The sequence below is a fragment of the Notamacropus eugenii genome, chromosome 1, assembly GCF_028372415.1.
Source record: "Notamacropus eugenii isolate mMacEug1 chromosome 1, mMacEug1.pri_v2, whole genome shotgun sequence".
NCBI lineage: Eukaryota > Metazoa > Chordata > Mammalia > Diprotodontia > Macropodidae > Notamacropus > Notamacropus eugenii.
The window spans coordinates 331,843,720-331,859,917 of record NC_092872.1 but is presented as its reverse complement, the minus strand read 5'-3'; the positions used below and the strand labels follow the sequence as shown (position 1 = coordinate 331,859,917).

Below are 16,198 nucleotides of genomic sequence, written 5' to 3'. Positions count from 1 at the left end.
CACATTCTCACATTTGATTCTCACAACAACTCTGGGAGGTTGGTGTTATTATTATTTCCATTTTACAGATGAAGAAACTGAAGCAGATAAAAACTAAGTGATTTGCTCAGAGGATCACACAGCTCGTAAGCATCTGAGGCTAGATTTGAACTCAGGTCTTCTGACTCCAGGTCTTGTGTTCTATCCACTGTGCCACCCAGCAGTCTCCCAGAGTCTTGGCATGCAGTCTCTTTATAGCCATTTTGTTGATAAAATGATTTATTCTTTCCTTACTTTGTTATTTGTCCCACTAATTCTTTAGGATTAAATCGTTTCCATTGAAGTTAGAATCCTTTCTGCAGAAGTTCTTTGTTTATAATTTTTATTGTGTCATGGTCAGGAAAGGTTGTGCTTGATATTTCTGAGGGTTGTTTTGGGTTTTTTTTTTTTGCATTCGTTTATGAGGTTTTTATTCCATAGCACATGATCAATTTTTGTAAATGTGTTATTCACAGGTGAGAAGTATCTGTTTTTCTTTCTGTTCTAGTGCAGTAATTGCCAGAAATTTATCATATCTAGTTTTTTAACTTATCCAAAATTATACTGTGGTTCTTTTTTTCCTTAAATGTTCATAGTTCCAAAACAGGACACTTTGAGGTCCCCAGGTATTATTGTTCTGCTATTTTCCTCTGTACTTTTCTTAACTTCTTCTTTAAGTACTGATAGGCTTTGCCATTTGCTGCATATATATTAAGTATTGATGTAATCTCATTATCTATTGACTTAGTTATCTGTTTATTAAGTATAATATTTCTCTCCTCTTTTAACGATGTCTGTTTTCACTGTTGCCCTATGTGACATGATGGTTGCTACCCTTGCTTCTTGGAATTCTCCAAAGCATAGTAAATTTTACTTCAGTTCTTTGTTCTTTCTGATTCTTGTTGTTTCGTATAGGCTTCTTGTAAACAACACATTGTTGGATCTGCTTTCTAGTTCCCTTTTGTTCTTCCGTTTTATGCTTGAGTTCATCCCACTCATGTTCATGGTTATGTTTGGTAATTGTCACGGGATCTCAGAGTACATGGCAGGGAGTAAGGATACAAGTTAACAAGACAAATAACAAGACTGGCAGGTAGGAGTAGGCCAGGCTGTGAAGGTCTTTGAATGTGTAATGTATGTTAATCAAGTTCACAGTAATATAACTGAGGAAAGCTAACTTCTATAATCTTTCAGCAAGAAGAAGGGCCACATAAGAATTGAGGAGGTGGTGGGGGGCAGGGGGTGCCACTGAAGAACATTCCTACGAAATGAAGATATTCTGCCATGAAAAATGGGGACCTCATAGTGGGTCTTATTTGACCAGGATTTGATGCAGGGAGACTGCTTCCTTAGAGAGTTTTTTGTATTTCCGTAAGTTATATCTTGGCTGTGGAGAAGGGAATCAAAGTTCCTGGGATCAGCTGGCATCTAGAAGGGAGTAAGGGGAGAAGGGAAGGAGGAGTGTGTATGGCAGATGGGAAAGTGATTGTGGTGAGGACAGGGGGTAAAATTCAAATCAGGGACACGGGGTAATGTGTACCATGAGGCAATGCTGCTTTTACTTCTCACATGAATTGATATTTGTAAGGGTGAGGCAAAGCAGAATAAAGAGGCAAAGGATAAGATCTACAAAGATAATAAATTGTTTGGAAGGGAGGACTCACACTTGGTAGAGGCATGTATAAGAATATAGACAATGATTCAGAAAATAAAATAAAAGGTCAGAATAGACAAAAAGGAAAGAAAATGAAGAGAACAAAGTAAAGAAATTCTTATTAGAAAAAGAAAAACCTAACAAATGAAAGCTGTTAAAAGGGAGGAGATAAAGATACATTTTGAATTAACCACTTGAGAAGGGGAAAAGGGGAGAAAAAAGGGGAAGAAATAGATAACTGAATAAAAGAAATAACAAGAAATCAATAAGTTAAGAAAAATTCCAGAACTAGGGAAAGACTTGATAAAATAGGGAGTCTAAGGAGGTGGAAAAGGTAGGTTGAAGGTCGAAGGGAGGAAAGACTGGGAATTTGGATGCCTTAAAGTGGATTGAGCCAAACAAATTGTGGGTACAAGGTACTAACTTAAAAGTGGGAGAGAAAAAATAAAAGATTCCTAATTTAGAAAAAATAAACCAATTAGAGACGAGTGGAGGATGTCCAGCCCCTCTGATTCTGAAGATCAGAGTGTTTTCTTTTATCTTGGTCAGAGTGCTCTGGGTTTCTGAGGGAATTGTGTCTGCTCATTCTGTACTACTGATAAGAGTAGGGGGACCTGGACCCCCAAAAGCCCTAAGACCTTGTCTCTGGAATTAATCCAGCCCTGATCCCCCTTGTGAGAAAATTTTGATTTTTGTCCCTCACTGGCCCAAGGATTTTTCTTCCCGCCCAAGGTCCATCCATGCCTCTGACAACGTCCTCAGTCAATGTCTGGTATACTTCCTACAATTTCCCATGGTCTGAGCATGTGAATTCTTTCCAGGTGACTCTGCCTTGACATTCTCAGGATCTAGGCAGCCCTAACCTCTCCCTCAAACCTCTACCCTTAACTAGCACCCCAGAATTTCTTCACTACCAGATCTTTGAGCACAGAGCACTCCAGGTTCACTGGACGACACACCTCGGAGGGTCTAACCCGGCTTTTGGCCTATTTACATGAGCTTGTGTTGGCTTCCCTGCTGGAGAGATTCTACAGGTTCTGGCTGTCTTTTTGTACAGTGTTTGGCTGGATGAAGGTGTTTACTTGAAATTTCTTGATTATTTTCGATCTGTTGCTATTTTTAGATCTTTGCTCTTCTTTGTTTTTTTTTTTTTTGTTTTTTTTTTACATAGCTGCTTTAGCCAGAAAACCTGATAGCCAAATTTAACAACATTCAAAGTTCTCAGGGCTGACAATCTAGGAGATCATTGGAATCCAGGAATCTAGGAAAATATTAGCATTAGATTTCTTGCTTCTAGATTGAATGATCATTCTAACTGGAAGGAGAAATAGTTTTCTTAGTGTTACATGACAGAATGTGGAGAGAAAAATTAATAATGTCCATAATAATGTTTGTATATTTGTATATTATTAGAAATTCAGAATCTTTGTACGTTTTTCATTTGACACTAGTGTGTATTAATATTGCTAATATAAAATTTTTCAAATCCTTTATAGTGCTTGGTTGTTGCATTTCTGTAACTTATGATAATGGCATTTTTCTTTATCTGTGTTACTTGTAATCTGGTAGTGGAGAGTATAGCTACAGAAAAATGTTAAATGTGTTATATCATGGTAGTTTATGTTCTTTAATTACTAATAAGATTCTTTAGTAGTTTCTTCTAATGGAAATACTTAGCAATGCAGTGGAAAATACTATGTTTTCAACTGAAAAAAGCTGTATTTAGCTCATCTTCCAATTTCACTTTACCTTTTGAGTATATTTGAAAGGATCAAAGGACCAAATGCATGAAAAATATTTTCTCATTCCCCTCATTCTCATTCCCTCATACTAGCTGGAAGATAAGCCCCTTTAAGAGAGAGTAGAGGGATGGGACACTTTTTTTTACCTGCAGATCATCCGTTTCATTTGCCTCTGACCATGCTTTAGTCCGAGCCTATTTCACCTCCCTGCTCCTCTCTAGAACCTGACCTGGACCTCATTTTCCCCCTTGGAACTTCTCTCTGATGTTTGACAACTTTTTTTGATAACTCTTTTGCCTCTCATTAGATCTCCTGATTTTTAGAACATCCAGTTATCCTCATTTCTACTTTGCTGTAGGTAGAATAGATTGGTTATCATGCACATACAGTCTTCGTTGCTTTCTGCTGTGACTTAAAATACCAGCTCTTTTGCTTCCCTTTGCTCTTCAGTTGTTTGTGTTTGACTCTTAAGTTACCCATTTGCCATTTCCTTCTCCAAGTCTTTTTACAGATGAGGAAATTAAGGCAGATAGGGTTAAGTGACTTGTCCAGGGTCACACAGCTAGTAAGTCTCTGAGGCTGGATTTGAACTCACCAAGGTGAGTCTTCCTGACTCCAGGCCACCTAGCTGCTTCCCTTTAGACCGGGGCCAATCCCAGTGTTCTCTCTAGTTATGATTTAAAATCTTTAGGCCAGAAGGGATCTCACAAATCTGTTCAGCCTCATTTTATGGATGAGGAAACAAACAAAGCTGGGACTAGAATTCAGGTCATTTATTTAAGACTTTTTTGACTTCATTCAGATATTATAATGGAAAGTGCTACATGAAGAGTAAACCAGAATTACAGAAATTATCATAGCATCTTACAAGATATTTATGGAGGTAAAAACTATACTAAATGCAAAACACAAATCCTTGACAGCCTGCCTGAATTTTCATAAAATCATAAGGAAGGGCCTTAGAGGTCATCTGATCTAGCTTACTCATTTTATATATTGGAAAACTAGGGCCCAGAGAAAGTAAGGGTTTGTTCAAGGTCACATAGCTACCTTAGTCAGTCACTTACGACAGACCTATTTTGTGGTCCTAGGTTCTCTGACTCCAAATCCAGTGCTTTTGCTCCATGTCACACTTTCAACATTTTGACCTGTAAATATAATACATACACATGCGTATGAGTGTAAAATGTATGTACTGTTTTGATCTAATTTTTCAAAATTTTGTCTTTAGCATTTTGAAGCATTGGCTAATCGAGCTGCCACAACTGGTCATGTTATTGATATTTATGCATGTGCTTTGGATCAGACTGGTCTTTTGGAGATGAAATGCTGTCCTAACCTCACTGGGTATGTATCTAGAATCTGAGACCTACTTGTAGGGTTTTTAAATTAAATACAGAAGTGAGCTAAAAGAACAAGTTCTAGAACTATTTTGGGGAAAAACTCATTATGATCTTTCTGCCATTTATTATATTTGAGTATTCAGACAATTTTTAACCAGGATCTCAATTAAGAGTTTTACCTCCATCCTGCGATTTCTCTATTATCAGCTATTGTAAGTGGATTTCAGTTATTTGGTAGTGATAACTAAGTAGCTTTGAATATATAACCTAGACATAGAAACAATTGGGCATATCAGTGTTTGATTAATAATATTTCATGTTATTAGATCCGGACTTTATGTACCTATGTTTTGTAACAAAAATATAAACATTTAATTAAAAATAAGAAAACTAACTAACTAAATAGAAAGTACCTCCATAGGACAATAAAATGGTAAAAGTAATGTCTGTTGAACTATTTATTTATCATTTTGGTTTGTATAATTATTTTCTTAATAATTCTGAGAGATACTCTTTCAAAATTTGACTTATATAATCTGTGACTCCAGCCCCAAGTGGCCTTATCTAATTGCCAGAATATTTGCTGCAATAGCAAATAGTTCACTTTCAACCTTTCGGGGCCTTAATTTTCCTCATTATTATTAAAATGTTGATTTCTCAGGTCTCTTCCAGTTAAAAAAATCTTACGCTACTTTGGTAGTTGTCCGTTTTTAGCTGTTTATAATCAAGTACTTAAATGAATTTGTGATTTCATTGATATGGATGTTCCCTCCAGTGGTGTGGATTGAAATCAGTTTTAATCTGCTTATTTTGTGTGACTCGAGGTTTATGTGACAGGAGTCTACCCAACGTACTTGGAGGTTTCTCCACTTTCTCTTGATGTCTCAAGGGTACCAGTAGAGCGCACAGACAACCCCTTAATTATTACTTGCCTTTGCTGTGTGACCAGTTCATACTTTTTTGTTATACATTTCTTTGATGGCATCCTTTCCCCTTGTTTTTCTTTGTATTTCTTTATTTGTTACATTTTGCAATCTGTCTACATCCATTGTGTACCTCTCTTGTTCCTGTGTGATACTTACTATTCTTTGGATTTTATATGGTTCCATGACTTGTACAGCCATGGAGTAATACTTACAGAAATTGGAAACCATTTTGTGATCTGAAGGCAATCCATCTTAACTCTCCTTTTCCTGGTTAATTCTGCACCTAACCTGTTGTCTAGTTATATAAACTGATGAATATACTGTGTACATTATTCATCTGACTGCATTTCATAATGAATTTTCAATAGATATTCTCCAACCATTCCCATGTGGGTGGTTAGGCCTAACTCTTTAGAATGCTTGTATATTTTGTCTGGAAAGCACTGCAGCTTTTCTGGGAGTTGACATAACCAGTATTGTGTTATCCACCACATTTAACTGAATAGTTTTAGTCATAGGGATAGAGATAGTGACTTAGACTTATTTCATTGGTATAAGAGAATCCTTTTACCAGTGCAGGTTGGCACTTTCTCAGCAGCTTATATCTCAAGAGGGTTGACTCAGCACTTGTCTAGGTTCACACAGCCAGTCTGTGTCAGAGACTTGAACCCAGGTCTTCATGATTTCTTGCTCTAACGTCAGCACTTTATCTACAGGCAGCCAAATGGCATAGTGGATAGACTGCTGCACCTTGAGGCAGGAGGGCCTGAGTTAAAGTCCTGTCCCAAACACTTAGTAGCAGTGTCATCCTGGGCAAGTCACTTAATTTCTCTCATCCTTCGTTTCCTCATCTGTGAAAAGGCACTTTCCTTCCTGGGTTGTGTGGCACTTGAAAGTGTGTAAAGCTTCACATGCTTAGGTCATTTACTCTTGATTCTCTGATGAAAGTATTACAGATATTGTTGTTCCTGTTTTTCAGGTGAGCATACTGTGGATCAGAGAGGTTTTGACTTGTCTGTGGATAGCTATTATTAGGACAAATTACAAAATTTAGAGATTCATATGATTTTAAATTTAACTGTATCAATGTTTATAATTTAATACAAGAGTTATAGGTCCAATTTTTAAAATTGTTATGAAGTAGAAGTTGTTTGTAACAGACTCACAGAATTTAGAATTGGAAGGTAACTGAGGTCATTTAATTGCTTCCTTTTACAGTTGAAGAAAGTGATAGGTGATTTGGAGGTATACTAAACTTTTTTAAGCACCAGAAATCTTTTAGCGATTATAACTACATCAGAAGAGAAATTGCCTTTAAAACAATATTATAGTTAGGAAATTAATGTTTTAACTAAATACCAAATGCTGACTAATGGTCAAAGAAAGGGATGAGCAGTTAGCAAATTATGAATTGCCTATTCAGACTTGTGTTGTGAAGAATAATTGTTTATTCTGCATTGATTTTTACTTGTTGATATTTAACTATATTTGTTCAGCCTGGTTTATTGATGTGAAATATAAGACGTGTTATATTCTAGCTATGCTTATCTGTTACCATGGAGCTGACCATCTGTTATCCCTGAACTCCTTATGTGGCTGACCCACCTCTGTTTTTGGTTAGTTATCTCAAATGATAGGTTTCATTTATTAATGTCAGTAATCAAGGCCAGTATCTTCTCTTAAATTTGGCCTCGACAGTAGATGACTAAAAGAAAAACAGTTCTTGGACTTGCTAAATGTTTTTCCTTCACTGCTATATTTTTAGCTGTAACTATGCATATCTCTTTTATCCTGCTTTTATTTAAAAATAGCTTTATATAGAGTGTTATTTTCTAATAGCTGAACTGGATAAGATCATTCTTTTCATTAAGTATCTAGTGTCTACCATTATTATTTTGGAATTTTTTTCTGTCTCAGAAATACTAAATACTGAGCCTTTTCCCATCAGTAAAGCCAATTCTTAGACATTATTAACTTATTTGTATTTATCCTATATCCTGTTAGTAGTATTATACAAATTAATGAATAGGGGATGGTCATTATACAACTTTCAAAGCTTTCTTGTTTGTCCGTTTATGTCTAACCTTCCATTCCTTAATCTGCATTTTAAAAATTTTCTATTCTTTTTTGGCAACCTTATTGCTAAACTCCTTTTCCCTGTCCCACCAAAAAAGAACAGAATCTACGTCACAAATAAACATATTCAAGCAAAACTAATCTCCACATTGGTCATGTTCAAATATATGCATAGATATGTGTGTGTATGCATAATTTGACACTTTGAGTCCATTACCCTCTGTGAGGAAGAGGGTAGTGTGCGTCATCATATTTGTCCTTTGGACAAATTTGCATTGGTCAAAATTCTTAAGATTTTCAGAGTTACTTTTCTTTACTAAATTGATGATGTTGTATAAATTGTTCTCTGGACTTTGGTATTTTTACTCTCCTCAGTTCACAAAGGTCTTCTTAGATTTCTTTGAAAATGGTCCCTGTCATTATTTCTCATAATGCAAGAATGTTCTATTATATTTCTCTACCATAACTTGTTCATTCTCCAATTAATGGGCCCCCCCTTAGTTATTTACTTATAATAAAAAGAGCTGATGTAAATATTTTTTGTGCATACGGGTCCCTTTCCTCTTTCTTTGATCTCTTTGAAGTGTGTCTACTAGTGTTATCTCTGTATCAAAGAGTATGCACAGTTTAGTGACTTTTAGGGGATAGTTCTAAATAGCTTTCCAGAACGCCAGTATCATTTACAACTCCACCAAAGGGCATTAGTGTTTCTATTTTCCTGCAGCCCCTCCCACAACTGTCTTTTTCCTTTTTGGTTAGTTTAGCCAACTTAATGGGAATGAATGGGAATTTCAGTAGATCAATTCAGTTAATATTTATTACGCACCTATTTTGTGCCAGGCACTATGTTAAGTGCTGGAAATAGAAATTAAAGCAGCAAATGGTCTCTGACCTCCCACATGCAAATGGGAAAGACAGCATGTAAATAACTAGTTACGTACGAAAGTCTGCTAAGTGTATTGTATAATCCTTGTTTGCACTTAGCACAGTGCCTGGCATAAAGAACGCACCCTATTGACTGTCTGACTTGTTCATTTGTTTGGTGACTATATTCTTTAAGCCCATTTTAGAAAAGGATAAAAAGACTCTGAATCTCAGTTTTCTCATCTGTAAAATGGGAGCTTTAGGCTAGATAATATCAAAGGTTCTTTTTGGCTTCACTAGTGTATAAGTCTACAAATAGAAATTTAATCTTTGGTTTTTGAGATGAATCCTGAACTTTTATGATTTCATTCAAATATAGCATATGTTGTTCCAGTAAATGTGCTTCTTACAGTGCTTTTTTGGTCTTTTCTTTCAGAGGGTACATGGTAATGGGAGATTCTTTCAATACTTCGTTATTCAAGCAGACCTTTCAGAGAGTCTTCACCAAAGATATGCAAGGACAATTTAAAATGGGCTTTGGAGGCACGTTAGAAATTAAGGTAAGAATGAAAACTGAAGAAATATATACAAAATGTTTCCAAGAAAGGAATCTGATTTCATACCTTTGTCCCTTCCACATCATGACTTTCCCCTTCATGGTTTTGATTAGCATAAGAAATTCAATGGGAGTTTTTTGAGAATTTTGCAGAAGCTGCAGATGAGACACAAAGGCCAATAGACAACACAGAAAAATTTAGAAACTCAGAAATGTATAAAATATATGCATGGCATTTTATAATATCAACATATTTTATCTTTTAATACCTTAATAATTCAGACTTCTCTGGTCTGAAGGGAGGACCAAAAAATTTTGTGGATTTTCCAAATGGCAGGGACACCACACTCCTAACTTCTGTGATGTGGAGGGGATAACTGTACTGTTTTAAAGTGTCATAAAAAAGGTAAAGTATATAATTTGAAAAAAGTTCCAAATGTTGACTAGCCCTAAAGAGTTTTTAGAAACTGTCAAAAAAATCTATCATCATTCAAAACAGAATTAAGTGTTAAGGAAGTTTTTCTTTGTATCAACTCAAAATCTCCTTCTCTGTAACTCTTATCCATTGTTATAATAGTGTTGTCTTCTGGGGCCATGATGAGTAAGTCTAGTTTCTCTTCCATATGGTAGTCCTTCAGATTAGACAGCTCTCATAGAATGATCTCAAGGCCCTTCACTATCCTAGCTGGATACTCTTTCTAATTTATTAATGTCCTTCCTAAATTGTGGTGCTCCGAACTAAAATGCAAGACTCAAGATGTGATATTTTTGTAGTTTTATGCTATATCTGTCTTTATAGTAGCCTGAGATCATGATATAAAGATGTAAATGATACAGCCCCTGCTGTCAAGCAGCCTAAAATCTAGTAATAATAGGGCATATATACAAAAATCTATGATACAAGTTAGAATTTAATAAGTAGAGAAGAGAAACAAAGTAATGAGATAATAAATTAATAATATAATTTTTATCAATATTATTATTATATTTATCAGTAATCATATATAATCACTTTTGGTTGGGAGAGGTCAACCAAAGAAGGCTTTACTGAAGAGACAATTCCTGAGGGTGGTCTTGAAAGGAAGTATTTCAGTAGGTGGTACTCTGGGGTCCTTGTATTCTATAATAGTAGAACAAGCATACACAAATATATGAAAATGAGAAAAACTAGGAGAAGGAAAGGATTGTTGGAGGAGTGTTGGCCAGATTATAGAGTTTGTGAAATAGAGTAATATGTAATACTGAAAATGCAGGCTGGAGCCAGATTTTGAAGGGCTTTGAAAGCCCAACAGAAGAATTTATATTTGATCCTAGATGCTAGAGTGTGCCATTGGAATTTCTCATGTGGAAGAGTGACATGGTTAGATACGTGCTTTAGAAATATAAATTTGGTAGCTAGCTATGTGCAAGAAGGATTGGAGCAGGGAATCCAGTTAGAAGGCTGTTGAAGTAGTCAAGATGAGAAGTGATCAGAGCCTAAGCTAGAGGGGTGAAGGCCTTTCTTCTCTGAGCTCCACTGGACAGTCCACTTGAATGAACTGCTGTCATGATTTGAGTGTGTCCTAAGCCAAAAATAAGAGCATTATACCCCCAAACTTGGGGACAGATGAGAAATATATTGTGGTTGTAAAGTTAATAAGACATGACAACTGATTGGATGTAAGGGGTAGGGGAGATCATGGACTCAATCAGGGATGATGCTGACTGAGGTTGCCAACATGGGTGATTGGAAAGGTGGTGGTACCCTCAAGAGAAATAGAGAAGTTAGGAAGAGGGTGGGACTTCTGGGAAAATATAATAGATATTTTAAACTTGGTAAATTTGGGGTCCTTATGGGACATGCAGTTATTCAAGTATGCTGTTGGTGATGTGGGACTAGAATCCATGAGAACTAAGGTTGTATATGGTAATAACTTACTGAGAGGTGACAGTTGAGTGCATGAATGCAGATGAGAGTGTAGAGAGAAAAAATGAGTGGGCCATGAAGACAGCTCTTAAGCTCTAAGTCAGAGGGGTTCTTCCATGCATAGGGACAAAGATGATGATTCTGGAAAGGAAGCTGTGAAGGACTGGTTTGACGGATAAGAAGAGAGTTGGAAGAGGAAGATGACTGGCAGCTTTGTGTGAAGGTTGCGTGGGAGGAGAGAGGCTGTAGGGAGGGAATCTTATTAGGAGGCTATTACAGAAGTCCTAACAGGAGATAATGAGAGTTTGACTTAGGGCAGTGGCTATGGTGGTGGCTAGATGTAAGAGATATTTTAGAGATAGAATTGATAGGATTCATTAGTTAACTGATGTGGGGTGATGAAGAGGTAAAGGAAAGAACACTCAGATGTACTTAGGTTTCAGGTCCATTTCCCTAGGAGAACAGTGGCACCATCAGTAGAAAGAGGAAAGTCAAAAGAGGGGCAAATTTGAGGTATAATGCTTTTATCTTTGGTTTGGACATATGTGAATCTTGTCAGCAGTGCATTTTGGTGGTGATGTCCAGTAGGCAGTTAAAATATAGGACTGGAAAAGTTGGGCCAGAGATACAGATTTAGGAATCCTCTGCACAGTTGATAACTTTCTTGAATATGAGCATGCTTCTTCTCAGAGTAAAATAAAGAACTTAAATATTGTTTAATATTAACCATGCCTCGGTATATCATTTGCTTTTTTGCAGACCTCAAGGGAAATAAAGATTTCAGGAGCAATTGGACCCTGTGTGTCTCTCAATTCTAAAGGACCTTGTGTGTCAGAAAATGTAAGTTAGCTATGAAATAGAAAACACAATTAACTCTTGGGCCCTAACTAATATAGCAAAAATTAGAGGTTTTCTCTTTGGGCCTTATGAGGTGATTATTGCACATTTTACACCAAGTGCAATTGAACATTCTTATATGTAGCATGCCTTCTTCCGTCCACTTGCATTAGATGTTAATGTCATAGATTCTGGAAGTATAAGAAGAGCAAGAATTTTCTTATTCATTATAGGGGAAAGAGCTGAATTTGAAGTCAGTGGATCTGGGTTTAAATCTCAATTCTATCTCTTACTTGCCTGTCCTTGGACAAGTCACTTAACCTTTCTGGGAATCAGTTTCCTTCTCTGTAAAATGAGCAGACTGGACTAGATGGCTTCTTGAGTGCCTTACCCCTTTCCATCTATGCTATGATCCCTGTGAATGTGTTTACTGCTGTTTTATCCTCTTCCTCTGTAAGAATGAGTGTTTAGTCATCACACTGCTTTTGAAAGTCACCTCTGAAGAATAGGATTGCCAACTTGGTATCCCACTTTTAAAAGGTTGTTGACCCTTAATTGAAATAATTTAAATTCGCACCTAGTATAAAACTCACTTTAAATAAGTTTTCATAACTGTATCAATTTAATCAAGTTTGATAAATTTGAATTTTATCTTTTTTCATTTTCCTTTCCCATTTTCTAGTAAAGGTGCTAAAAAAACAATAAAATACCTTAAATCAGGCAGAAGAGGAGAAACAACTTCAGAGTACAAAATCAATTTCTGAATAATTGGAATTAGGCATTTTTACATTCAATTGAACAAAACTTTATTAAACACCTGCTGTGTGCAAGGCCTTGTATTAGACTTTGGGGATACAAAGATCATGCATGCCTTCAAGGAACTTACATTGTTTTGAGGGATACAGCATTTACACAGAGTATATTTTAGGAAGAGAGAGAATATTAACAGTTCTAGGGATTAGCGGAGGCCTGTAACTGAGTGATCTCCAAGTTAGTCCAAGTCCAGCTATACGTCAAGAATTTGAAACTATTAGTTTCCTTTTTGAGCAGAGTGCCAGCAGTTTCCCTTGAAAGTCAGACTTAACCATATTATGTGTTTCTATTCCAGTTTCTCCAGAGATCCAGATACTCCTTAAGTACTAGACTGTTTAGGGTTAAACATTTTATTTTTTATAAAAAAAATAGTTACAATTGCTCTTTGAAATGTTGCTTGTAAAGAACACGTTGGAACACGTTATGCTAGTAGTTCCTGTAGAGATTGCCATAGTTATTATTTACCTATAAAATATACATTACTACGTACTCTCATTTTAGTATCTGAATACATTGTACTTATTTTATGCAATACAGAGTTGGCAGTGTTTTTGCTCATGTTTTTGAAATAAAGTATTTTGAAGATTATGTATGAATTCTTACAAATCTCTGTGTATAATTCTGAAACATTTTTCAGGTTTACCATGTGAGAATTATTTTACTTGTTTTATAATATAATTAACTGAGTGCAGTAGAGTATAACCCACCTCAATTCTAAGAATTTTATGTTTGTCATAATTTTCTAGAAGGAATTATATACATTACATTTTTTCTTTGGATTTTTGTACTTATGGTATGTCTTAGTATGTACTTTATTGCTACATAATATATGTTTATTCTTGTTTTTAAACTTATTACATGTTACACTTTTAGGAAATAGGAACAGGTGGCACCTGCCAGTGGAAAATATGTGGACTCAATCCTAACACAACTTTAGCTCTGTATTTTGAAGTTGTCAACCAGGTATGATTTTCTGAATTTTAATAAAGAAGAATTAAAAAGAAAAACACCAAAACACTGTCAGCATATAGTACCTGAGAAGATTCTAAACACTTTATATTTTCTTCCCTATAATAAATGATGGAATTGTATGAGAAGCCATCTTTCTGTTCTGACCCTTAGTTTCCTCGTGTAGTTTAGCCACATAATAATATTGATAATTTTAATTTATACAGCTCATTAATCTTTATGAAGGACTTAGTTTACATACCAGAAATAGCTCTTCAAGGGAATTGGACTAGTAATTTTTGAAGATCCTTCCCATCCTAAATGGCAGCTTTATGGTTTTGTGATGCTTGGACCTTTCTAAATTCCTGTTAAAGGAATCTTGCAATACAGTGTGTCTGTAAACTATCACAGTGTTTCCTTCCTCCACCGGGGCACATTGGAACTCATCCTTGCTTATGTAATTCTTGTCCAAGTCTCCCCCTAAATCTTCTGTAGAGGATCTAGCTAACATAGTGGAGGCTTTCCTGTAGGACTTGTAACATCTTGTGAGTACAGACCATCATTGGTAATGTACTATATCTTACTTTGCTCATCATTCATATCTCTTTGTTGCATTCTGGGTTCCTAAAATTACTGCTCTTTGGAGATTATAGTTGTAGGTGATTTGTGGCTTATCACATCACCAGGAGTGTTAAAAAAAGCTTTTGTGTCAGGAGGCAGATAGTGCTGCTAAATTTTTCAAGTGCAATTCAGCCTCCTTTCTTACTCCTCTGAATTAATGTAGTTATATTTAGTTGTAAGTTTAGTTTTCCTTAGAAATTTAGATGGCATTGTACACTTTAGTAATGTGTTAGGGTATGCTGTTCACATACTTTTCAGAACACTTAAACATGAATTATAGTGCTTGATCTTCCTACAGCTGTCTTGGGAGGTTGTCAGAGTGACTGGGATCGTCTTCATTTTACAGATAGGAAGTTAGCAATGAGAGAAATGAAATTATTTTGTCCAAGGCCACGCAGAGAGGAGTGGGACCAACTCTAGGATTTAAATCTTCCAAATCTTCCAAATCTTAAGTTAATGCTCTTTCTGTGATGTTCTGTTTCTCTTTGAAGAAACCTCTTGAAAGACATATCTTTTCTTCTTTGAAGACTTATTTAGTGCTGATGCCTTTGAACTTATGATAATATGGCTTTCAGACTATCATACGGTGGCTGAATTATGCAAAATCAGTTTGGGAGATGACTATAATTAGTTTTCATTTAAAATAATCTTTGTAGCATCTTTCAGAATTTAGTGGGTATTATTTTATCTTAAGCATTTGTTTTAGAATTTTTAACCTCTTTGAATGAGCTATTTGTTTTGTGTTTATTTTTCCCTTTTTGGTAGACTCAAGTAAGATGAATATTTCCATTTTCACTTTTGTTTAAAATGCTTATGTATCTTCTATTTTATCGTTTGATTTTATTATTTGTAATCAGTCTCTACTGATATCATACTCTTATGCCTCATGGTGGCATGGGGGAGTCTGAATGGCTATTCCAATAAACTTTGAAAGGTTATTACTGAAAGACTTTGAATAAGGTTTGTTGATGTACATAATAACCAAAACTTTTCTTCTATAGCTTTTGTAGCACCTCTCTTTTCTCCAGGGTTGTTGTGGAGTTCAGATAAAGTAATGTGTATAAAGTGTTTTGAAAGACTTAAAGTGGTATATGAAGATCTGCTATTACTATTTATATAAAATAAGTAGGTTTTATGGTAGATAACTTGTAGAGAATGATACTCTCCTGCCTAATACTACTTGACTGCCAGGCCATTTAATTTTATGAACTTATTTACAAGACTGTTAATTCTTCTTATAGAAAATGTCTACTTTTAGTTGCTATTAATTGAACGCATATATTTGCTCAATGATTCTTGACCTTTAAGAATTTAAATGTTAATATTACATGTCATATGTTGTATATAATGATACTTCTTTGTTGCTTGAATAAATATAATTAATAAAGCAATATTAGTATATACATGGGACATGTATACATATAAGTAAATATATATCGTACATACATATACACACACACACACAGATATGGATGTATACTGAGAGTGCTTTGTTGATTAAATATATGTAATCAACAAAGCAGTGTATGTGTCTGTGTGTAATGTTTTTATCTACATATACATGGTATTTTTTATCTCTTTGGTAGTTTTCTTATAGGACATGTATTTATTTACAAAGCTTCTTTTTCTTTGTTAATTAGCTGAGCATTAGCAAAGTTTTCGTGGTTGAGTCTCTCTCCCAATTCATTCGTCTGCATTAGAACTTTATCTGTTCCTGAGCACCAATCTGTCCTGACTGTGTTTGCCTTCCCACTCTTCTCTATCTCTTTTTCTTATCTTCTTCATCCCTCTCTTTTCTATCCTTCCTTTTTTCAGTCTCCCCTTACCTGCTTTATAGTATACATTCTATTGAATTCACTTTGACAACATTTTTTTGTCCTTTATCATTTCTTCT

The 16,198-nt window shown here is 35.4% G+C and overlaps 1 protein-coding gene across 2 annotated transcripts in view; it reads left to right on the top strand.

Moving 5' to 3' along the window:
- The window catches only part of SEC23A (SEC23 homolog A, COPII coat complex component), an 86,655-nt gene that overhangs the window by 48,141 nt on the left and 22,316 nt on the right, over positions 1 to 16,198 (top strand). For both annotated transcript variants that reach the window (XM_072629763.1, XM_072629762.1), the window contains exons 9-12: positions 4,646 to 4,761; positions 9,060 to 9,183; positions 11,845 to 11,925; positions 13,609 to 13,698. In XM_072629763.1, the coding sequence (XP_072485864.1) occupies positions 4,646 to 4,761; positions 9,060 to 9,183; positions 11,845 to 11,925; positions 13,609 to 13,698 (411 nt within the window). The remainder of the gene's footprint in view (positions 1 to 4,645; positions 4,762 to 9,059; positions 9,184 to 11,844; positions 11,926 to 13,608; positions 13,699 to 16,198) is intronic.